The following is a 24,740-nucleotide window of genomic DNA, read 5'->3' as shown; positions in this document are numbered from 1 at the left end:
AAAGGCTGAAATAAAAATGTATTGCTCACAGGACCATATTCTCAAAACACCAATATTTTATGAAACTATCACAGCCCTACTGTAAAAAATGTGTAAATAGAGTGTAAAGTAAATTTTTATTAACCTTGAATAATATATGAATGTGTTCCCTTAATAATTGTTGCTCATTCCTTGCTTCCTGAATGTAAATAATTTCCTCTGAAAAAACCTCAATTTCTTGGCACAGGAGGTCTGCCAGAACCCGCCACTGAAGGGGTTAAAAACCCAAGGAAAATATCCACTCGGTTTTCAGAACCATCAACTACCTGGATTCAAATACAAAGATCTCCAAGCAGTGGAGCTTTCTAGTCCTGTCATAGAAAGAGTTAATAGGCTTTGCTACAGAAGTGGGTCTGGGTTTACCGCTTAGAAAATTACAATACCTGAATTTACTCCACGATGATGTATTTGTTGCATTGTTGGCAAGCATATCCAGTCTCCATTTATCAGCAGCCAGATAGTACGGCAAACGTGGTAGAGTACGAAGAGCCACCAACAACAGCACAGCTGGATTCTGATGATCTGAATATCCACCATATTCATCATAATCTGTGTTTGTATTGGTATTCTTGGGCAGCAGATTAAGCTGGTTTAGACGAGCAGGACTGGCAGCAAGAAGAGATACCACACCAGGTATAGCATCCATCAGTGCTGAAATGGTTAAAAAATTAATATCACGAACTATACTAGTATGCAGATCATTTAAATAACATCATGAGGTTTAGAAACAATGGACACAAAACGAAGTGTTATTCAGTACTCCATATCTCATTTGAATTTGTACAAGTTATGGAATTCCTGAAGAAGAATGGTAGAAGAAATTATATTTAAGTGCCTTTTTCTATTTGTCACCTCCATCCTTGCCACAAACATTATACCATTGGTTGATCCTTCTGTTAAAGGGGGTAACTCAAGTATTTTTAATTTCAGCTGTACATCTGCTACTACTGGGACATGATCAAAGCCAATGTCTGCACCAGGATATGTTGTCGTCACTCCTTTGAACATGTTCCTAAATTGTTTTTGAATTTATCAATCTGGTTTTTTTAATTATTTTTTTTTATTTTAAGCATTTTTATTCACAATCAATACCTTACATATACATACTGTACCGGTTACGGCCTGTACATGTGTATTTTTTTATAGTTAATTGCATTTAATCATCACGCGTAATATTCCGAACAAGCCTGGTTTGTTTACATTTGGTGGAACGAGCGAGCGAGTCGAGGACAGCTGTGTGTGTGACGTAGCGGCAGGGGCAAGACAGATCACCCGCCTGACACGGCAAGTGTAGCTGGCCTGACCTGGTATGTTCTGGATTCAAGCGTCACACCTTCACGAACATTTGATTAAGAAAATTTTAAAACTCCTCTAATAATTATGGTAGCGACTTGAGCGACATGTCATTTTGAAGGGAATCACAAACGTCGCAAAGCGTGAATCTCAAGTAAATCCGTCGAGGGATTCATGGGATAACTAGCTTCAAGGGATCACGCTATATGATGACGTAGAAGCCCCCAAACCGAATATAAGGAGGGCTCACTTTAGCCTGATCAGTCAGTCACCGCTGAGTATTCAGCCTGACTCTACATGCTGCCATATTCGTCAGAGGCTATCTTCGAGTAGTTATAGTCTTCATGCGGAACTTAAACCATCACGGCCATATGGGACTTATCAATTGTGCACGCGTGAACTCTAAAATTATTCAAAGTCTTCATGAACAATGACTTGTCATTTTCGCGAGTGTTAAGGAACGAATTCTTTTAAGTCTTTATGGACAGTGACTTAATTCCGCCAGTGGTGAGAAACCAATTATTCAAGGTTTTTATGAACTTTGACTTGTAAATTCTGCAAGTGACGAACACATTTTTGAAGTCTTTGTGAACATTGAGTCCATCAGCCACATTGGACTTAGGTGATGAGTGATTACCTGTAACATCGTCAGAGACCATCGGAGATCATCCAGAATATCGGAAGTTCGAGACTTGCTCATACACGACCAACCTGGGTGTTCCGGTCTCATCTTCCGGAACGTGTTCCAGCCTGTTCGGCCTGGTGAGCTGGAGATCCGGACCATTAAAAGGACGATGTTGAATACAACCCCTATCTACAATGAGGTGATATGCAATTTGATATGCATTTCATGAATAAACACTAGTTAGTGTCCATCCAGTTACTCCCTGAGAACTATTTCATACTTACCTTAAAATTAAAATCTTAAAGTCGGGCTCTTTTACTGGTACAATACACAGGTAGTAAAAGATACAGTGTGAATCCCACAGAAGGTAAACTTGTGTGTGGGCTTCGAAAATACAATAGTTCATTGGAGTTTGCTTCCAAAGTTGAAATCCATGTGTAAAAGAGACATTTTGGCTGTTTGTACCTAGTGTTAGTGACTACCAATTCAATTTCAAATAGCTTATCTCTTCTGTTAGCTACACGAAGTCCATAGTTACTCTACCAAGTCAAATCTTCATTTGTCTCCAATTTTAGCATTAAAAGTCTCAAAATTGTGATTTAATTGCTGTAGAATTTGCTGTATACATTGTTCAGCATCTCGTAGAATACCTTTACTTCATTGTCACGAGCTTCGTCTACTCTAGGAGCATATATTTTTATAATGTTGAAGGGATGACTTTGAATCCGACATTTTCTCTATTTAGACGATACATGAATTTGAACTCCATTCCAGTTATTTAGGATTTGTGGGTTACTGCCAGAATAGTAAACCATTCCTTGTTCATGACTACAAATTCCCAAGTCTGGCCATTGCAATTCACTTATTTCTAATAAGTGTATTTGCATTCATCTGGCTTCTGTACCGGATTATCAAACATTCCTGTTGTATACAGGCTTCTAACATTCCAAGTGACAACAGGAAATCTAACTATGCTGCACTGGGGGATTCTTAGCACTCCTTGCCCACTCAAGGGCTGCCTGGGGCTAGAAGCCTTTTTTCTGTGTACTCTCTTCATAACAACTTCCTGCGGAACATTACACTGGAATGATTTTCCATTGTTTTCCTCTGTATAAATACAGCTGCTCCTAATATAGAGAAAAGATTATGGTTGCAGCCACCCCTAACGTGCCACCCATCACTCTGCATGGAGTTTCTGGCTGTACTTCTTCCCCATTGCTGTGGCAGTACAAACCTGCCCAAATACTTTTCTCTAGCAAATATATTTATCTATTTTGTTTCTAATTGGTTTAAACTTGCAAAAATAAAATATACAACACAGAATATTAATGTTAGAATAATTAGGAAATCAATTTGTACCAACCAGAATATCTGTTGGTCTGGCGCAAAATATGTTTATTATTGTTAACAGCCAGATGATTGAGCACTACCGTTGCCACAACTTCATGAGCATCCAAGTATTCTATCCAGCCAATCTCACTGCATGAGGTGAACCTGGAAAAAAAAAAAGAAACTGGTCATATAGTAAAATGGAATGACATACATACATACATACATACATACATACATACATACATACATACATACATGACTTCGTTATAGATTTATGCCTTTCAACATTCAGTCTGAAAGCCTCTGTATTAACCAAGTGCCTTGCAAGTAGATTTGTGCCTTTTACCTTGTACCAGATATGTCCGAAGAACAATGTAAGAATTGGGACTATGAATATTTTGACCCTGACTGGAAAAACTGAAGAACTTATTGATATGATGAAAAGGAAAATCTATCCATATTGGGAATGAGTGAAACAAAATTGAGAAAGGCAGGTAGAAAGATTCTCAGAGATGGCTACAAATTAGTATGGAGTAGACGTGAGGAAAAGGACAAATGGTGTAGCTTTCTTGATAAAAGACATGGACACCATTACCGAAGTATCCTATAAGAATGATAGGATCATTAAATTATTTATGTAGCTGGAGTCCACAAATTACATGGTAGTGCAGGTATATGCATCACAGGTTGGATGTAGTGCTCGAGAGAAGGAACAATTCCGTCAAGATCTAGAAGATATAATTGACGAAGTACCACTCAAAACCAAGATGACACTGTATATCATACTACACTCCTATCCTCACATACAGCCTGGAAACCGCTACATTAATAAGAAAGGACAACTCAAAACTCCAAGCAGCAGAAATGAAGTTCCTATGCACAATGATCCAGAAGACCAGGAGGGATAAAAATCAGGAATTAAAACGTCAGAGAAGACGTAGGACTAGAAGACTCCTTACTCCAGAAGATTCAAAAGGCAAGACTAAAGTGGTTTGGTCATGTGAAAAGAATGAGTGCCAACAGCTCTGCAAGAAAGGAGAAAGACCAGTGGGCAGACCTAGAGAAAAATGGACAGACTTAGTGAAGGATGTAGAGGAGAGAGGTCAGGATTGAAAGCGGATTGTGAACGAAGAATGGTTCATGGACAAAACAAAATGGAAGGGGCTTGTATACCACACCTGGGAAACTGGAGTTGGTCAAAGATGATGATGATGATGATAACCTAGTACCTTTAAATTAAAGGAGAGTCTAACCATAACCACCATTGTCCCTCTATGTCATACCTCTCATGACCATTATTCTCTTCAAGGTAAACGTATCCCCTATTCATCTCTAACAACCCCATCACAAAAGCCACTTTATATGCATAGCTCTACCAATAGAGTTTAGCCTTCATCACGTTATTTTGATTATGGTACTATCCTTCAGTTGTTCTCACCTCTTTGTACCAGCAATTGTTCTCTAATCTAATATCTGCTGCTTCCAACTTAGACTAATGTAAAATTGTCTGGACAGTTCATTTCATACAGAATACAATTGGTCACTAGTTTGAGCACTGCATTAGCCTTCCTACAACTTTATTTGATTCTCGACTAATATGCACTACAAGTAACAAGTAACTATTCTCATTTTGGTTCCGTATTGAAGTTGACGTATGTCTCAAGTATTATTACAATATTATAAGTCCACCTGTTCAATACAATACAATGTGATCCACTATTTCATATGGTCAAATATTTTTTATACATAATACATAAAAGTCAAAGGTACATGTTTCACCCTCCTTACGGGCATCATCAGCCTATATCAATCTTAAAATAATACATATACTTATAAATTATAGGTTAAAATGTTGAAAAATGGTTTCGTAGAACATTATACAATAACATCTAAAACAACGATAATGCACCAAAGTATGTTAAAAGAGAGTGAAATTAACAGTTTTGAAGATTAAAACGTGATTAAACATGAAGCTTTGAGAGTCTAAAACTAAAATGGATCCATATTTTTATAATATCATTAAGACTGTGAAGGCCTTGAGTATAAATACAATCATCAAAGGGGGATGTTTCTTCAATTCCCAAGTTGAATCCAAGGTGGTAAAATTACTTTCAGTTATTTAAAACTGAAGTGTGAATGTAACAAACAAGTTTAAAATGTATATGATTGGGAGATCTGAAAGTCGAGAAGAAAATGGAACTTCAATAGAAGGCGTTGCTTGTGATAAAACGTATGTCAAAGCTAGCGGAGTTCGAAAATTATGGTAGTCGAATGGATCTAAAAGATAGTCAAGTTGATATATAATTCCGTTGAAACATTTGTTGGAAGAAATGTTCAGGATTTTCTGAAACAAAATGTAGAAGAAAGTTTGTTAATAATACCGTACTGTACAAAAGACTTCCCGTACGTCAAAGATGGCTAATGCGGTACTTACTCGTACGGAGCGTATTAAGTACGTCAGGTTGTTACAGCAACGCTAGTTTGACTGGGTTTTCGACTTCAAAGAATACATGCATGCATACATGCCCAAAATGACTCCTGCAGAGATATGCATACAAATCATACCCTTTTGCATGTTGCTTTGACTTACATCAGTAGACAATTGGGATGTAGAACGCAACACTGTACTGGCTTAGTTCATTACTGTTTTGGATGACATTACAGTGTTGAGTTTTAAAATCGAACAGAAGTCTACAAGAATTATGATATGCCCCATATTGTAGATCAGGTAACCAGAACAAGAAATAATATGCCTTTGACTTTGTTCACCCCAAACCAAACCCCATGGCACAACAGCCCCGAAGGCCATAGCTTATCAAGCGACCGCTGATCAGTCTGAATGCCTGCAGATTACGAGGTGTCCTGTGGTCAGCAAGACTATTCCTCTACCATTATTCTTGGCTTTCTAGACTGGGGCTGCCATCTCACCATCAGATGGCTCCTCAATTGTAATCATGTAGGCTGAGTGGACCTCAAAACAACCCTCAGATGCAGGTAAAATTCCCTGACCTGACCAGGAAGCAAACACGGGGCCTCAAAGCGTGAAGCAACCACGCTACCCCTACATTGCAGGGCCGGCTACTTTGTTCACACAGGACACGCGGTATGTTTGATTGAATGGTATACTAAAGTGTCCATAAGGTTTAAATATTTTTAAACTATTTTGGGTACAGATAAATTAACATTTCAGTAATGTATTGAGCAGTGAAGAGAATTATGAGCAGTCATTATCTCAAAACAAAATACATATTCACTATTAAGGTATTATATCTTACAGTCACAATTTTACAATATGAATTCTAATCAAAGAGTTTCTTACTTGACTGTCCCTTCATCATCACAGAACCGGACTGTTTTAGGTGGGCAAGTTCCATTGAAGTGCACACCCTTCCAAAAACGTTCTGGAAGCTTCTGTAGCCCAATCTCATTCATCGTTCTGATAGCTTCATTGTAGAGAAGCTTCCCAGCAAGCCCCTAAAAATAGATAAGCATCACTCAGTTCTTTTAAATTTCCTTCAGCTTCTCAGTGCCTAATCAACAAATTTACATAGCTATGAGTGCAGAACCCTTATGGTGTCAAACAGAATATAAAATTAAAATTGTAAAAATCAACACTGAAAAATTTTTGCAACATGAACGTACATAATAAAGCTATTTCGGAACTTCTCTCACTACATTAGATTTTCTTTTTTGGGGATGGAGGTTGAAAAATTAGATCTATCTCCCTCTCATTTGATATTTACAGATGGATAGAAATAGGATGGGTTACTTCCTCCATTTTCCATTGCTGCATAGAAGAAAAAAAATAATTCCAGTATGTAAGTATGGCACATAATCCTTGGAAAAATGATTTACTGAAGCACTTAAAGTCTGCAAGGTCACATGTGCAAGGTCAAATGGACAAGATCAGTTCTCATTCCTTCAGGAATTGCCTTTATAACTTCTCCAAAGTGCCCATGAGAGGAGATAACCTGTGTTGTGTTTAACTAATACAGGTTAATACAATACCTGCCCTCCGCTATCCAAGTAAAAAACAACATACTAGGAGAGAATACCCTCGCCAGTAAAACAAGCAAAACACTGTGCATTTCAGACAAAATTTAATGTTAGTGTATTTGAAACCTTGTATAAATTAAATTTCATGACATTACAACAATTCGGCAATGTATCATAGTTAACTATGCCATTTTGAGAAGTTCCAACACAATAATAGATGAACATTATCGATCATAATCACAACACCAATATTGCTGTTTCCTGCCTTTAGACAAGCTGTCAATGTTCACTGCTGTGAATTCTCATGCCACGTATTTTTGTGGACGTTACGGTTTGTCTACAACAGTTGGTCTCTCTTCTAAATCAGATCACGAAGGCTCTCTCGCCTGGAAATGCAGTAAGGGCTGTAGCATTAGTGGAAGATGGGCGCAGTATACGCTAGGTAGCAGACGTTACAGGCACGTCTTGTTCTAATGTGTACAAAACTGTTAAAAAGTACAGACAGGACAATATCTACACCAGAAGGCATAGTTCTGGTCTGGTCATAGGAGCAGCACTACTAAGCAGAATGATCGCTTTCTTCGTGATCCACACTTCACAGCCATTAAGGTCATAAGCTGTTTGCAGCAAGTACAGAGCATGAACATCAGCGAAAGAACAGTAAGGAGGAGGCTGTAGGAAATGAATTTAACGTCCAAGAGGCAAGGGCACAGAACCTCTACTTACACGCGAGCATCATGCCTCTCGGGTGCCAATACGCCAACGCATGCTGAAACTGGACTACAGAGCAGTGGAGGTCAGTGCTGTGTACGGATAAATCCAGATTCTGTTTGAGGGCACAGGATGGAATCTAGAGACTATGGAGAAGGTTCAGAGAACATTATTCACCCTGTACTGTCTTTGCAAGGAAACCTATTGATGGAGGCTCTGTGATGGTCTGGGCTAGGATTACCACTGAAGCATGCACGGAGCTTGTTTGACAAGAATGGAAGGCTTGACAGCCCATAGATACACCAAGGAGATGCTTGATGAAGTAGTAGGATTTACTACCCACTTTAAAGTTCTTTCATACTCCAAATATTCCCGACACTACCGCTGACAATAGACTGACTAAGAAAAGACTTGTACAATTTGAGACAACTTTCAGTAACATTAAGAAAAATATTTACTCTTTTTAGAAGTAATTCTACAGAGCTTATGATCTACTCTGATATTAGATAATTTCCTCATACCTGATTAGACAGACCCTTCTGAATGTCCTTGAAAGTTGAATCATCTGGTGGCAATACCAGATCTGCCAGTACACTCCAGTCTTCTCCAAGCAAAGAACCTGTACAAATAATGACTAATATTGATTTAAAATCTATACATAGAGCATAGCACTTTTAAATTGGAAAAAATTCCAACTCTTCAATTGGCATTTGGTTTTTATAATTTATAGTTGACCCTTTAAAAATGAGTAATAGAAAGGAACACTTGACAAATACAGTTACAAATATCAAGTAGAAAGATAGGAACATAAAAAGGAATACATAATAGGATTTTTTAAATGAGAAATCTGTGTGTGTAAAGAGGAAGCTAAAGAAAGAGGATATGAAAACAAACATGAAAATCATAAGGACAAGGATAATCTCCAGTCTTCATGCACTGCCATCTTCATATAAATGGCTTTCTCTGTTAACAAGTCTAGTTCTTATATGTATTTCTTCTGAGACCCTCAGGAACGTTTTTCTCCTCCACTGCAGAGCAAGCAACACGCATGATAAGGCTACCTCAACATATCTTCATTCTTAATGAGGGAAGTTTACGATAAGAAGAAAGCCAGATTAAGATAGGAAAAATAACAAGCAGGCCTACTTTTGAATGCTGGAAATTAGGTTACAGATCATTCATCTTAAATTTACTTTATAATTTGTTGCTATTGTTCTCTGAACAGTTAAATAATTAAAAAATTAAATTCCAATAGAAAATTTTCAATTCTTCACTTTCATGTCTTCTCTGTTATACATTATTTTAGCCATGTCCCTTGAAAAACACTGCACTGTACATTACACTCTTGGGAAAAAAAAAAAAAAAAAAAAGCCTTTCATTCATAAGCTTTTTGATTCTCATGAGATGTGCCCTTCTTTAAATACAATTTGAAATAACATGACCATGTTTAACCCACCTACAATGAACTGTTGGCTAAAACTAAAAACAGCACCATAATCTACATGTCTTATGCCTTCCACATAAAACATTCCCTTTATACTCGCCTTCCTACTTACACGATCAGTTTTGCTACCTCATTCAATCACTGGAATACTATCACAGACTGATACACTGAGTAACACCTTATCACACCTCAAGACACACAAACTCATTTGTTATTTCATCAGTATGACAATGGAGGAATATACTACTTATCTCTGGCAGAGGGGTCTCACCTAGTTTCAGGCAATGTCACCAATGCAGATTGAAAAGAAATACTTAGAAATGCCTGTGGAAGTAAGGAGAAATTGAAGGAACTTACTAGGAAATTGAATCTATCACACGCCGGGCGAGTTGGCCGTGCGCGTAGAGGCGCGTGACTGTGAGCTTGCATCCGGGAGATAGTAGGTTCGAATCCCACTATCGGTAGCCCTGAAGATGGTTTTCCGCGGTTTCCCATTTTCACACCAGGCAAATGCTGGGGCTGTACCTTAATTAAGGCCACGGCCGCTTCCTTCCAACTCCTAGGCCTTTCCTATCCCATCGTCGCCATAAGACCTATCTGTGTCGGTGCGACGTAAAGCCCCTAGCAGATAATCTAGCACAGAAGTCAGCTACGGCAACATGATGGCAAGCATGATTGGCAGTCATACAAATTTTAGTGAAAAATGGAAGGGTATGTATAGGTATTTTAAGGCAGAAACAGGTTTGAAGAAGGAAATTCCAGGAATCCTTAATCCTGTGTATAAAGGAAAGGATTATAGACATAAATGTGAAAATTACAGGCCAGTCAGTTTGACATGCATTGCACATAAGCTTTGGGAAAGCATTCTTTCCGATTACATTAGACACGTTTGCAAAATGAATTGCTGGTTTGATAGACGGTTCGGGTTTACGAAAGATTATTCCACTAAAGTTCAACTTGTAGGATTCCAGCAAGATATAGCAGATATCTTGGATTCAGGAGGTCAAATGGATTGTATTGCGATTGACTTTAAGGCATTTCATAGGGTGGATCATGGGAGACTACTGGCGAAGAGTGCAATAGGACTCGACAAAAGAGTGACTGAATTAGATATATTTCTACAAAATAGATCTCAGAGAATTTGAGTAGGTGAAGCTTTATCTGACCCTGTAATAATTAAAGAGGGGAATTCCTCAATGCAGTATTATTGGACCTTTGTTTTCTTTTTCTTATACATAAAAATGATATGAGTAAGGAAGTGGAATCAGAGGAGGCTTTTTGCAGATGTTATTCTGTATAGAGTAATAAATAAGTTACAAGATTGTGAGCAAATGCAAAATGACCTTGATAATGTTGTAGGACAGACAGCATGCAATGGCATGACAAACAGGGTTAAAAATCTGGTTGCGAGTTTCACAAATAGGAAAAGTCCTCTCAGTTTTAATTACTGCATTGATGGGGTGAAAGTTCCTTTTAGGGATCATTGTAAGTACCTAGGTGTTAATATAAGGAAAGATCTTCATTGGGGTAATAAATGGGATTGTAAATAAAGGGTATAGTTCTCTGCAATGGTTGTGAGGGTGTTTAGGGGTTGTAGTAAGGATGTAAAGGAGAGGGCATATAAGTCTCTGGTATAGAGTATGGTTCCAGTGTATGGGACCGTCACTAGGATTACTCTATTCATGAACTGGAAAAAGTCCAAAGAAAAGCAGCTCAATTTGTTCTAGGTGATTTCTGACAAAAGAGTAGCATTCCAAAAATGTTGTATAGTTTGGGCTGGGAAGACTTGGGAAAAAGACGAGCTGCTCGACTAAGCGGTATGTTCTGAGCTGCCAGTGGAGACATGGTGTGGAATGACATCAGTAGACGAATAAGTTTGAACATATTGTTTAGTAGGTAAATGATGTCTCATTTGTAGTCTATTTCTTTCAATTCTGCACATGTAAGTTTATTTTCTGGTTGTGTGGTAGATGGGGCCTAACAGACTTAACCTTGCCAGACAAATTTATTCTAAGAATAGCTTTACCAATTCTGAAATTTTAGTCTAAAAAATATAATTATTAAAGAGAACTTATCTCACCTGTGTTACTATTTTATGAACATTTATCAACAATTATACAGCAAACAGAAAACAAGATGGATCTTACCAAGTTAATACCAAGTTAGAATTTATTCCATTTTCAAATTAAAAAATTATAAATGAATTGCCACTGACTAAGGTTACAGATATAGTAATCACTTTCTGTTTATTCTTAGCATTCATCATAGAATTTGAAAGTCACAAACCTAGCATATGTGCAGGGAGGATACTGCCAGTGCTGGAATCCAACAGTTGGTGGCGCAACCAGCCCGCCACATACTGATGAAGCTTTGTGTACAATGGTTTGATTTCCTCCCAAAACTCTTCAGCACGTTCATAGGAGAGTTCTTTAGAGGAATCTATTTCCAGATCCTGAAGATTCATCCAATATGTTGTTGGATTTTCTGCCTCTGCACATAAAAACACTTTGATAACATACTGTAATACACAATATAATAAAAGAACATCACACACAAGGTTCTTAGATGGTTTGAGTCTTCTACACACTACTTTTCACTGACAATATACTCTATGACAACCTGCTACTTGTGTCCTGAATAGGCTATCTGTACATCAAGAAGCAGAAGTCCCAATCTGCAGTATGGAACAGGCAACTAATCACATTTAAGATCAATAACTAGAAAGTAAACTATATTGCTCATAAATATCTGGCCAAAATTCACTATGTCCACCCACATTCAACCCTTCCCGCTTTTAACTAAACAAGTCTTGGAACTGTCAGTAAGATTGATTGATATAATCAAATGGTCATTTTGTTGATTTCCCCAGGATTATAGATTTGCATTGCCCTGTATGTGTCCTCTGGATGGTCAATTTTCATTTATTTCATTCACCACTGATCTGCATTTAGTGCTGTTACCCAGGTGGCAGATTCCATATCAATTGTTTACCTAGTCTTTTAATAAACAAGTTCTAAGAAGTTGTTTGATAAATTTCCATCTCGCTTGGTAAATTACTTCACTTCCCAATAAACGAGTAATAACCACAGCTGATTAACAAATACACAATGTTAAAAACATTGCAAGACAGGTTCTTTTCAGATAGACTACGAATGAGTTTTTACATTATGCAATTGAACACTGATTATGTTTTATGAAGTGTAGCTGTATGTGCAACATCTTATTGCACGAGCTGACATTCTGACTTATAGCAGCAGAAGCCTATCAAAATGAAGAGGACATGGGAGATTACTCTGGTTAGGGCAGTGCATAATTAGTTTGAAAATCCTACTCATATTGTGATGTCTGACCCTGTACAATAATTGCATGTGAAATGGACAGTGGTTAATCATAGGTGGAACACCCAAATACTTTCCAAAATCGAAGACTATGCCACAGAAGGATTTGTTGTTAGTATTGCGGACTAGTTATTTCCTCCATATGAGAAAATTACTGCTCTCTCATACTGTACAGGAACTGATGAAATGTTTCGAATGTCTTACAAAGGAAAAAAGCAGCTGCGTTTGGTTAGCAGCAAAGGACATCCAACTAAAGCAGACAATACTTTTTAAAGGTACAAGCAAAGGTTCCACCTTTACAACACTATACTGAAAAGGTGAACCTTTGATTGTACCCTTAAAAAGTATACTATTAACAATACAGGCTTTGCAATTAAATTTATTTATGCAAAAACGAAGTAGACAATGCTAAACACCACTAGGCAAAATTTATGAAGTAGGAATTGAGAGGGCCGGTGAGCTGAGTTGTTCAGATGAGCGCAAGTGATATGAGCTCAGTCCAGTGGTATTTGAAGGAGCTCTGACAAGCCAGTCTAATGTAGTTAGATTAGAACTTCTGGGGACAAAGTTGCAGCACTTCAGCAGTTCCAACACACAATAAGTCCAGCAAAATTTGTTACTAGAAGCTGAGAGACCTGAAGTACAAAGTATTTTTGTACTACCATATTGCCCCAACTCAGCAAGTACAGATTGCCGCTACATTTAAGATTCTAGGTCAGTCAGTTCCCAACAGACAGGGTGCTCGAAAATAGGGATGGTGTAGAAAGAGCCTTTCAGGACTTCACCTCTTTTGAATTGTCAGCAGATATTCGTCACTGCAGACAGAGACTACTTTGAATGAATCCAATAAGTTTTCTCAATTCAAAAACTCTGTACCACCCTGTGTCCAGTACAAAAGTAGCCATTTATTTCCAAACAACCTGGCATTTAGGTTCCGAATGACAACTTCGCTCTCCTAAGAAGGACAAATATGATAGAGTTAAGTGCACGTTCTCGAACTACCGTAGATTTATGTTAAGTAGTATGTGCTGCTGTAATTGATCCTGAATAAAGTAGAATCTCTTTCAAAACAGAAAATGTAGGAGCCCCCTGTCTAGACTGATAAACCAGCAATTTTTCAGAAATTGCTTGCCTAGTTATGTTTATTATTTTTCATACTTAAGTTTAGTGTACTACAGTTTGAAATTGAAATTCATATTGCATTTTTAAAATAAGCTATAACTGTAATGGAAGTCCTATTTTAATTCATTTCTCCCAGACTTTTGAGTAGCTTTGTAGCTTTTAGAGACCTTGAAGTTGCCCAGCTAGAAAGTCAAGATCAATTAGGGAAAGATAATTTACTAAAGAATATTTTTGGTGAAGGAAACCTCTTCACAGGCAAACATACTTTCACCATGATTAACAAAATTACTATCAGGGCTATCACCTTCATATCAAACTTAGGTTATTACTATGCTCATGTAACCAGCACCTGGTCTGGGAATAAATTATTATTATTATTATTATTATTATTATTATTATTATTTGCAAAATTGTGAAAAATAAACATCTCTTTTCAATCTATATTTTGAAATAAAAAGCAGTTACAACAAATCAACATTTTATTCTTATATATTGTATAGAGATTAATCGAGAAGAAATGTGATTTTTTTTAGGAGTGAATTAGTCCTATTTTGGAATTCAGAATGAAAAAATACCTTTTTCTTCAAAATCTTTTATGAGCAAACTTGAAATTTAGGAGACAGTTCTACAGAAACAGCTCGAGCCATTGTTATCAAGTTTTAATTATGTATCTCCGCAACAACTATAAATATCATAAAATTTCTCATCAATACCTAATATTTTCAAGGAACTGCTGTTAGTTTTTAAGAACTTAATAGTCCGAGAATCAAACACCCTGCCTCATTGACATGTGATGTTTGGTACTACGATTACAGACTACTCTTAAACGTGAAAACAAAGGCAAATTTTACAGCGAATTTTATTAATTTTAAAATTTGTGTCTTAATGAGGCAATCAGGAGGCACATAACATTGTTGATACATACTACTATCTCATCAAATAGCCTTGTCCCCATCATATCCTCTGCCACTAAAAGCCATCACATCACTTAAGAAAAGACTACATAGAGAGCCAATAGACTATGCTTGTTAAAGGTGGCCTAACATCTAGGTCATCAGCCCTTAATGGTACGAAATGTAATGACAATTTAGAAGTCCAAAAACTCATCAAATGACCAGAATTCAAAATGTGATGAATGGATGAATATGAATTTAAAATAATCAGCAGATCCAACTCACAATATTGAAAGTTAAGAATAATTCCAACATTAATCCACTGACTAAAATTTAAAAAAAAATATTAGTAAGGATTACGAACTTAAACTAATCTGTAGATTCAACCTGCAATGCCCATCCTTCCCAGAAACTATCTTAAAACAATAGTATATCCTGACAAAGGGGCTGCTTCCACAGCACAATCCTGAATCGATGATTCTTGTTTTATGAAGGGGTCCAAAATCCAGGTAAACTTCCCCTCATAATGGTACTTATGATGGTTCTTATTTCCTAGCAATATTTCTCACGTAGCGGTACTCATCATGAGTAACGTAGACTTACAGTGTTCCACACATTGTGGTACTACTCCCAGATAATATAATATGCACTGGTAATGCAGATCTGTGGGGTTTCCCATATTACGACGCTACTCATAGGCAACGCAAACCCATGGTGTTCCTCACATAGTGGCTACTAATCACAGGCAACGCAGACCCACGGTGTTGTCCATACAGTGGTAAGAACCAATAGGGAATCTGCTATGTCGGAGACAGCTTTAATACAGATAAGTGGCAACTGATTGATTTAAATAAATAAGGTGGACTTTGTTTACTGTGCTTTATATTTTAAGTTACCTTATGGCAAAACACAGCAGTACAGTGACGGTGAAACTAAAAAAAAAACCTGTAAAAACAAAGGCGAGGTTGCATGTAAGAGTGTTTTTGAGTGAATCAAGATCTGAACGACTTAGTTCAGAAGACACTCATTTGACTGCCTTCTTCAATAAAGACCAAAAGCAACACCTGCATCTACATACCATTGGCTACGGCTGCTTCTCGGACCAGCTGCAGTTGTTGGACGTATCCATCAACACCTTCCTTCACCGCAGTGTGCCAATGACGCCATGTATGCTGCAGCTCAGCGATATCTCCGGACTGCGCTAGCACTCTGCGGACATCTGGAACATAATTATGATCAACTGAAGATGTTTTAACATTCTAGGGTGAAACTTTAGGGACATTTTTTCAATGGTCAGACTTTCAGCTATAAAATGAACAAGAGCTTTGCTCCGAACTGTGTGCAAGAGACACTGAAATAAAGAGCATGGAGAAGCTTTGGTTATAAATTGTCCTTCTGGGGTAATTCATGATGTATTTTAAACAAAGGATTACACTTTTACACTTCTTGAAAGTTCAACTTAGTAGTGTATTAAGCACGAAATAAAAACAAAATATTAGATTAACAAAAAATCTGCACTATAGTCAGAAGAGACAACAAAAATTACCGTTGCTTTTTCCGTAGTAATATAACCAGCGATAGCAGAAGAACGTAAAATGCAGGCTGAGTAGCTCAGATAGAGCACTGACTTTCTAAGGTGGCGGGTTTGATCCCAGCCTAATCGGAAGGAATTTTATGTTCAAATCAGTCAACATCGTGGTGGTAGATTTATCGTGCAAGAGTACTTAGAAAAGTTTTAGGCACCCCAGTGCCCCCCCCCCCTCCCCCCGAAACCTGTAAAAATAGTTCTGCTTGTTAAGTCCTCAGCCCGAAGGCTGGTTAGATTCTCGATAGGGCGCCACCAAAGGTTATGCGGTTACAGCGAAACTGCAGAAATCTATGACTGTCATAATAAAGTTATACGGCATGGTTAGGAGTGTAGTTTGCCGTTGCTTTCCCTACTTTGGGAGAAAGTGCGAAGACGTTAAACATTATTATTAAATCAAGCAAAAATGCATTCATAAAAAAGAGAACTTCGTTCATATTACACATAGTACATATTAGGAAGTATTAATGTAGGTTCTTTTATAGATAGTGAAAATGCTATTTTATTTTAACTATGTAGAGGAGAGTTTACAGAAATTTTTTGTGTTGCAGAATGTTGCTGAAGATGATTTGAGTACATGGGTTCGTAACTGAAGAGATACCAATTCCAGGTCCTTGAGACGAAGTAATACATCAAAACTTGATCAGGAGAAATTTGACACATCTTGAGACAATCAGGGCTATGTGGTAGAAATATTATAGTAGGTGAAGAAACGAATATGAACTGTAGTAGTAGTATTAGTAGTAGTATGTCTGAATGTCTGAGGATGGAGCCCTGCTTAATCACAAGTACTCGGTACCCTAGCCAGACGAAATAACCGATTAAGGTTAAAATCCCCGACCCGACCGGGAATCGAATCCGATACCCCGCGGACCAAAGGCCAGCATGCTGACCATTTAGCCATGGAGATGGGCAAACTGCAGTAAAGGTAAGCCTTAACAGTTAACAATGACACCATGAGTGCTACAACAAAAATCTACTGATTAATGATCCGAACATTGATGATGCAACAAACCCTTGTAATTTCGGGTGACTGAAGTTAGTCTGGTGCAGAATTTGTGAGGGAAACCCTCCGACGAGGGTAGACAGCATCTGCCAAACTGAGTGTGTGGCGGAAGATATTGCAGCGTGGAGTTCCAATAATGTTTGGGACAGCACAAGTACCCAGTCCCCAAGGCAAGGGAATTCACTGCTTACAATTAAAATTCCTCGATCCGACCGAGAATCGAGGACCGAAGGTCAAGACGCTGCCCGCTCAGCCATGGAAATAAACTTGAAAAAGCTATTATCTCAGTCCTCGAGGCGGTGCAGCCCTTTTCAAGCACACACCGGAGGGAGATTAGTTGCATGCACAGTTTTACATCACGTATCTGTGCTAATGCCATTCTTATATCTCTGGCAGTACCAGAAGTAGCTATCTCCTATGATGAAAACTCTCCATTGTCACGATGTGGTTCTCTAAGGTAGTACAAGACTCGTTACAATTATTTACCTCAAGCGGTACAAATTACTGCGAAATATGAACAGCTTCTCTGTTTAATCCATACACCGTTAAGACAATGCCTTAAATATTGTTCGACACCTTGACTGAATGGTCAGCATATCGACCTTCAGTTCCAACGGCCCAAGGTTCGATTCCCGGCCGGACTGGGGAGTACAGCCGCATCAATTTTTTTCCTATAGCTCGATGAGGTGTGTCTGTGTTTATTACATCATGTCCTGTCCGGCTCCATGGCTAAATGGTTAGTGTGCTGGCCTTTGGTTACAGAGGTCCCGGGTTCGATTCCCGACAGGATAGGGAATTTTAACCAAAATTGGTTTCAGCGAATGAAACGGGGACTGGGTGAATGTGTCGTCGTCTTCATCATTTCATCCTCAACACGGCACGCAGGTCGCCTACGGGTGTCAAATCCAAAGACCTGCATCTGGCGAGCCGAACTTGTCCTCGGACAATCCCGGCACTAAAAGCCATACGCCATTTCATTGCATAATGTCCTGTGCAAACAATGTTTCAGGACAATATGACAATTTAATATTACTGGTTTTACGTCCCAGTAACTACTTTCACGGTTTTCGGAGACGGCGATGTGTGGGAATTTTGTCTAGCAAGAGTTCTTCAACGTGCCCTTAAATCTGCTAACACGAGCACTTTCCAACGCTACCGGACTGGGCCGGGATCGAACCCGTCAACTTCAGCTCAGAAGGCCAGCGCTCTACCGCCTGAGCCAACCATCCCAGCAAAACAATATTTCATAATATTAAGCCCCATGTTGCAACATCCCCGAAGGGCTATGGCCTACCAAGCAACCGCTGCTCGACGGCCGGCAGATTAGGAGTGGCGTGTGGTCAGCACGGCGAGTCCTCTCTGTCGTTATTCTTGGCTTCCTAGACCGGGGCCGCCATCTCACAGTGTCATAGATCCTCAATTGTAATCACTTACGCTGAGTGGACCTCGAACCAGCCCTCAGATTCTGGTAAAAATCCCTGTCCTGGCCAGAAATCGAGCCTGGGGCCTCCGGGTAAGTCAGGCACGCCACCCCTACACTGCGGGACTGGCAGTAAATAATGGCTGTTCAACAATGCATTTACAAGCCACTGGGATAGGAAAGATTTAGAAATGAGTACGGAGCGGCCGTAGCTTTGAGGTACAGACTCAGTGTTTCAAAGCACAACCAACCACTCCCCGAGCCTAGAGAATTCACTGCTTACAATTAAAATCCCTCCACTCCACCGAGAATCGAAGCCGGTGTCTCGAGGATCGAAGACGATGACCACTCAGCCATGGGAAATGACTTGAAAAAGCTCGTATCCTCATTCCTCGAGGTGCTACAACTCTTTTGAAGCACGCCCCGAATGGAACTTAGTTGCATGAAAAAGAGAACTTCGTTCATTTTACATCAACTACATATGAAAATGGGAGACTACGGAAAACACCTTCAAGGCTGCCGACAGTAGGTTGCTACTACCATCTTCTGAATACAATCTCATTGCTACACGGCCCATACTGCGTAGCGAATTTTCATTCTTTTCTTGAAGCACCAAGGTAATATTGTGCAAATAGCGAAGTTCTGTATTGACCATCAGTTCTATCACCTCTGAAGTATTGCATTAGTCCCACACAAGCAACACGACTCAAATTCCTTCACGTAACACCATTTCTTTTGATATAGCCTAAGGATATGAATTACTCCGCAGAAAACAACCACTGTCAATTCTTGAAGCCTCTGTTGACGTCAATTGTCACGCAATGTACGTTAATAACCTCTGAAACCTGTCTAAGAGGTCGCAAGTCGAGTCGTCTTCCCGTTGGGAACACGCAGAAGATTTTTCAAGCGTCAAGATTCCGGTCTGCAACCCAACTAGAATAACCAGCTTTTTCGAAGACTACGACAAAGACAAAGACACCTCCGTGCAGGCCATGAAGGTCCTTGGAGGAGTGGAAGGTAAAGGCTTCCACCATTGTTAACCGCGGCACGTGATGGGGTAGAGTGGTTAGCTTACGCCATCATTGCAAAGCACAATACTACAGAATATTTTAGCACTGCGTTTTAGTATTTTTTAAAAATTCGATATAATGCAGTAAAATCGTAACGACCGTGTGTCAAATCAAATTCAATCAATCACTACTGATCTGCATTTAGGGCAGTCGCCCAGGTGGCAGATTCCCTATCTGTTGTTTTCCTAGCCTTTTCTTAAATGATTGCAAAGAAATTGGAAATTTATTGAACACCGACTATTTTGGCGATATTGTCGTTCAATTATCAGTTTCAAGCGTAGTATCATTACTACACCTGAAACCTAAATATTTGTTAGCTTTGGTGTCCGAGTTCTTGTAACTTCAAAACTACTGGATATATTTCTACCAAACTTCATATTTAGAATCCACCTGTCCTTGGGTAGGTTGTTTCTAAATCCCTGAATTGACAGGGGGTTTATACGGAACCGAAACCGTGATTTTGCACTCCCATAAAACATACACAACTAAACTCAATGGAAATCAACCTGCCTTAATGGAAACCAATTTCTAACATTTTTTCTCATGTGCATCATTTCGATACGAGGATTAATAAGGGAGATTTCATTAATGGACTGTTTTATAGGCTTTCAAGTGATTTCAAGGTGGATTAAAGGTTTTACATGTAAGGCCATTTTACTCTTTTCGATAGAACCGATAATAAGAGAGGTTATCGTTAACGATTGGTTTCACGAGTCTTCAGCCACATTGCCACTCCCGGTTTCAGATGAACAATATGCAACCTAGAAATAGGGATAATTACGCACAAGTTCGGACCAGGAACTGTACCGTTCAATAAACTGTGATCGTCCTCATTCTTTCTCCACTTTGTTCAGCTTTATCGCACGTCACGTTACTGCCACGTTCTTTCGTAGAAGCATGCCGGATTAAACGTTTGAATACAGGCATGCAACTTCGCATAAATTCATGAAGGATTCGTGAATCGATTACTAATTCACGTGTGAAGGACGGGTACATATGCTAAGAAGAATTTTCTTTGAATTTTGTTGGTGGCGGTTTGTATCCGTAAACGTTTTACAGAGCGATCACTGAAGAACAGGATAGCAAGGAAAGAGGAAATGTTTCTTCGTTCGGCTAGTTTTCGGCTTATTGCTGTTGTAATTACAAAGACGCACACACTAATAACTGCCCTCTTGAACAAAACACTGTTACGAAAAAGACCGCAACACTTTCATGTCAACCAACTACCAACCCAACAAAGTTCACATACTTCACTTTAAACACTCTGCTAACGACTTCCACTACAAGTCTCGTCAAACAACTGTACTCCACTACCAAGACTGCCTCTTTATATATATTGCCTGACCAGGCTTCTAGAAGAAGATGACAATGTTTTCTCGTAATTTCGCGAGTCTCCAATAACCTATTTACACTGAATGGAATTTCTCTAACTAGTGCCAAAGATACGTGGTTCTCGACTATTACCGTGTGTTGCACAACACTGCAGTGGATTTATATATCATACATACAGGTAAATTATATACTATTAATTACGTGCTATTACATGAAATAAACTTATTAATATACATACAGCAAACGTGTCATAACATAACCTCACATACAACACTAAGATCACGATTTATACCAAATAAAGTCCGTACATAACTACATACATACATAATCAGTATAGACTGTTATGCCTTTCAGCGTTCAGTCTGCAAGCCTCTGAGAATTTACTAAACGTCGCCACAATCCTCGATTTGCAACTAGTGTTGTGGCTTCATTTAGTTCTATACCTCTTATCTCTAAATCGTTAGAAACAGAGTCTAACCAACGTCGTCTTGGTCTCCCTCTACTTCTCTTACCCTCCATAACAGAGTCCATTATTCTCCTAGGTAACCTATCCTCCTCAATTCGCCTCACATGACCCCACCACCGAAGCCGGTTTATGCGTACAGCTTCATCCATCGAGTTCATTCCTAAATTAGCCTTTATCTCCTCATCCGAGTACCCTCCTACCATTGTTCCCACCTGTTTGTACCAACAATCATTCTTGCTACTTTCATGTCTGTTACTTCTAACTTATGAATAAGATATCCTGAGTCCACCCAGCTTTCGCTCCCGTAAAGCAAAGTTGGTCTGAAAACAGACCGATGTAAAGATAGTTTCGTCTGGGAGCTAACTTCCTTCTTACAGAATACTGTTGATCGCAACTGCGAGCTCACTGCATTAGCTTTACTACACCTTGATTCAATCTCTCTCACTATATTACCATCCTGGGAGAACACACAGCCTGAATACTTGAAATTATCGACCTGTTCTAGCTTTGTATCACCAATCTGACATTCAATTCTGTTGAATTTCTTACCTACTGACATCAATTTAGTCTTCGAGAGGCTAATTTTCATACCATACTCATTGCACATATTTTCAAGTTCCAAGATATTAGATTGCAGGCTTTCGGCACAATCTGCCATTAAGACCAAGTCGTCAGCATAGGCCAAACTGCTTACTACATTTCCACCTAACTGAATCCCTCCCTGCCACTTTATACCTTTCAGCAGATGATCCATGTAAACTACGAACAGCAAAGGTGAAATATTACAGCCTTGTCTAACTCCTGTAAGTACCCTGAACCAAGAACTCATTCTACCATCAATTCTCACTGAAGCCCAATTGTCAACATAAATGCCTTTGATTTTAATAATCAACCTTTTATTCCATAGTCCCCCAGTATGGCGAACATCTTTTCCCTCGGTACCCTGTCTATGCTTTCTCTAGATCTACGAAACAAACAACTTCCTATTCCTCTCGTAGCATTTTTCAATTATCTGGCGCATACTGAAAATCTGATCCTGACAGCCTCTCTGTGGTCTGAAACCACACTGGTTTTCATCCAACTTCCTCTCAACGACTGATCGCACCCTCCCTTCCAGATGCCAGTGAATACTTTGCCTGGTATACTAATCAATGAGATACCTCGATAGTTGTTGCAATCCTTCCTGTTCCCTTGCTTATAGATAGGTGCAATTACTGCTTTCGTCCAATCTGAAGGTACCTTACCAACACTCCACGCTAATTTTACTACCCTATGAAGCCATTTCATCCCTGCCTTCCCACTATACTTAACCATTTCAGGTCTAATTTCATCTATTCCTGCTGCCTTATGACAATGGAGTTTATTTACTATCCTTTCCACTTCCTCAAGCATAATTCCACCAACATCATTTTCCTCCTCCCCATGAGCTTGGCTGTTCGCAACACCACCAGGATGATTTCCTTTTACATTGTGAAGATGTTCAAAATATTCCCTCCACCTCTCCAGTGATTCCCTGGGATCTATTATGAGTTCACCTGAATTACTCAAAACACTGTTCATTTCCTTTTTCCCTCCCTTCCTAAGATTCTTTATTACTGTCCAGAAAGGTTTCCCTGCTGCTTGACCTAGTCTTTCCAGGTTATTACCAAAATCTTCCCATGACTTCTTTTTGGATTCAACAACTATTTGTTTCGCTCTGTTTCTTTCATCTACGTAAAAAGCCCTGTCTGCCTCGGCCCTTGTTTGGAGCCATTTCTGATAAGCCTTCTTTTTACGTTTACAGGCTGCTCTCACTTCATCATTCCACCAAGATGTTCGCCTTTTCCCATCTTTACACACAGTTGTTCCTAGGCATTCCCTTGCTGTTTCTACTACAGCATCCCTATATGCCACCCATTCACTTTCTACATCCTGAACCTGCTTACTGTCTACTGTTCGAAACTTCTCACTAATCATATCCACGTACTTCTGATTTCCTCGTCCAGGAGATTTTCTACTCTTATTCGTTTGCAGACAGATTTCACTTTCTCTACCCTAGGCCTAGAGATACTTAGTTCACTACAGATCAGATAGTGGTCTGTATCATCAAAAAATCCGCGAAAAACTCGTACATTCCTAACAGATTTCCTGAATTCAAAGTCCGTTAAGATATAGTCCATTATGGATCTGGTGCCCCTGGCCTCCCATGTGTAGCGGTGAATAGCCTTATGCTTGAAGAATGTATTCGTAACAGCTAAACCCATACTAGCACAGAAGTCCAGCAAACACTTCCCATTCCCATTAGCTTCCATATCTTCCCCACATTTACCAATCACCCTTTCGTATCCTTCAGTTCTATTCCCAACTTTCGCATTGAAATCGCCCATTAGCACTATTCTATCCTTGCTGTTCACCCTGACCACGATGTCACTCAATGCTTCATAAAACTTGTCAACTTCATCCTCATCTGCACCCTCACATGGTGAATACACGGACACAATTCTTGTCCTAATTCCTCCCACTGACAAATCTACCCACACCATTCGCTCATTTACGTGCCTAACAGAAACTGTTGCGTGCAATGGTATTCCTGATAAAGAGCCCTACCCCAGACTCTGCCCTTCCTTTTCGAACACCCGTCAAGTACACTTTATAATCTCCTATTTCTTCCTCATTATCTCCCCTTACCCGAATATCACTTACTCCTAGCACATCCAGATGCATCCTCTTTGCTTACTCAGCCAGTTCTACCTTCTTTCTTCCATAAGCCCCATTAATATTGATAGCTCCCCATCGAATTCCATTTCATTCGCCGAGTTGTTTCCAAGGAGTCCCTCGCCTGTCAAATGGGAGTGGGACTCCATTACTCCCATAGGTCCGAGGCTTGCTTAAAATGTTCAGAGCTCGGTAAATTCATGAAGCAGGATGCTACCCTACTTGCACATAGTCCAAGTGAGGATATCTCCTCTAACGGGTTATGGACCACCGGTGAATTTTATAGTCCTAGCCGCCTGAGCACAAGGAGGGCCACGACTCAGAATATGTCCGAGATGCCCATTCCCATTCCATAGCAACTGGTATCCCGACTC

The 24,740-nt window shown here is 39.3% G+C and overlaps 1 protein-coding gene across 1 annotated transcript in view; it reads right to left on the bottom strand.

Moving 5' to 3' along the window:
* The window catches only part of LOC136862973 (angiotensin-converting enzyme), a 278,093-nt gene that overhangs the window by 23,869 nt on the left and 229,484 nt on the right, over positions 1–24,740 (bottom strand). The window contains exons 5-10 of the mRNA XM_067139272.2: positions 15,872–16,012; positions 11,727–11,930; positions 8,518–8,615; positions 6,609–6,763; positions 3,321–3,451; positions 423–690 (exon numbers count right to left, since the gene is read on the bottom strand). Coding sequence (XP_066995373.2) covers positions 423–690; positions 3,321–3,451; positions 6,609–6,763; positions 8,518–8,615; positions 11,727–11,930; positions 15,872–16,012 — 997 coding nt within the window. The remainder of the gene's footprint in view (positions 1–422; positions 691–3,320; positions 3,452–6,608; positions 6,764–8,517; positions 8,616–11,726; positions 11,931–15,871; positions 16,013–24,740) is intronic.

This window comes from Anabrus simplex, chromosome 1 (genome assembly GCF_040414725.1).
Source record: "Anabrus simplex isolate iqAnaSimp1 chromosome 1, ASM4041472v1, whole genome shotgun sequence".
NCBI classification, from domain to species: Eukaryota; Metazoa; Arthropoda; class Insecta; order Orthoptera; family Tettigoniidae; genus Anabrus; species Anabrus simplex.
This window is presented reverse-complemented; position numbering and strand designations above follow the sequence as displayed.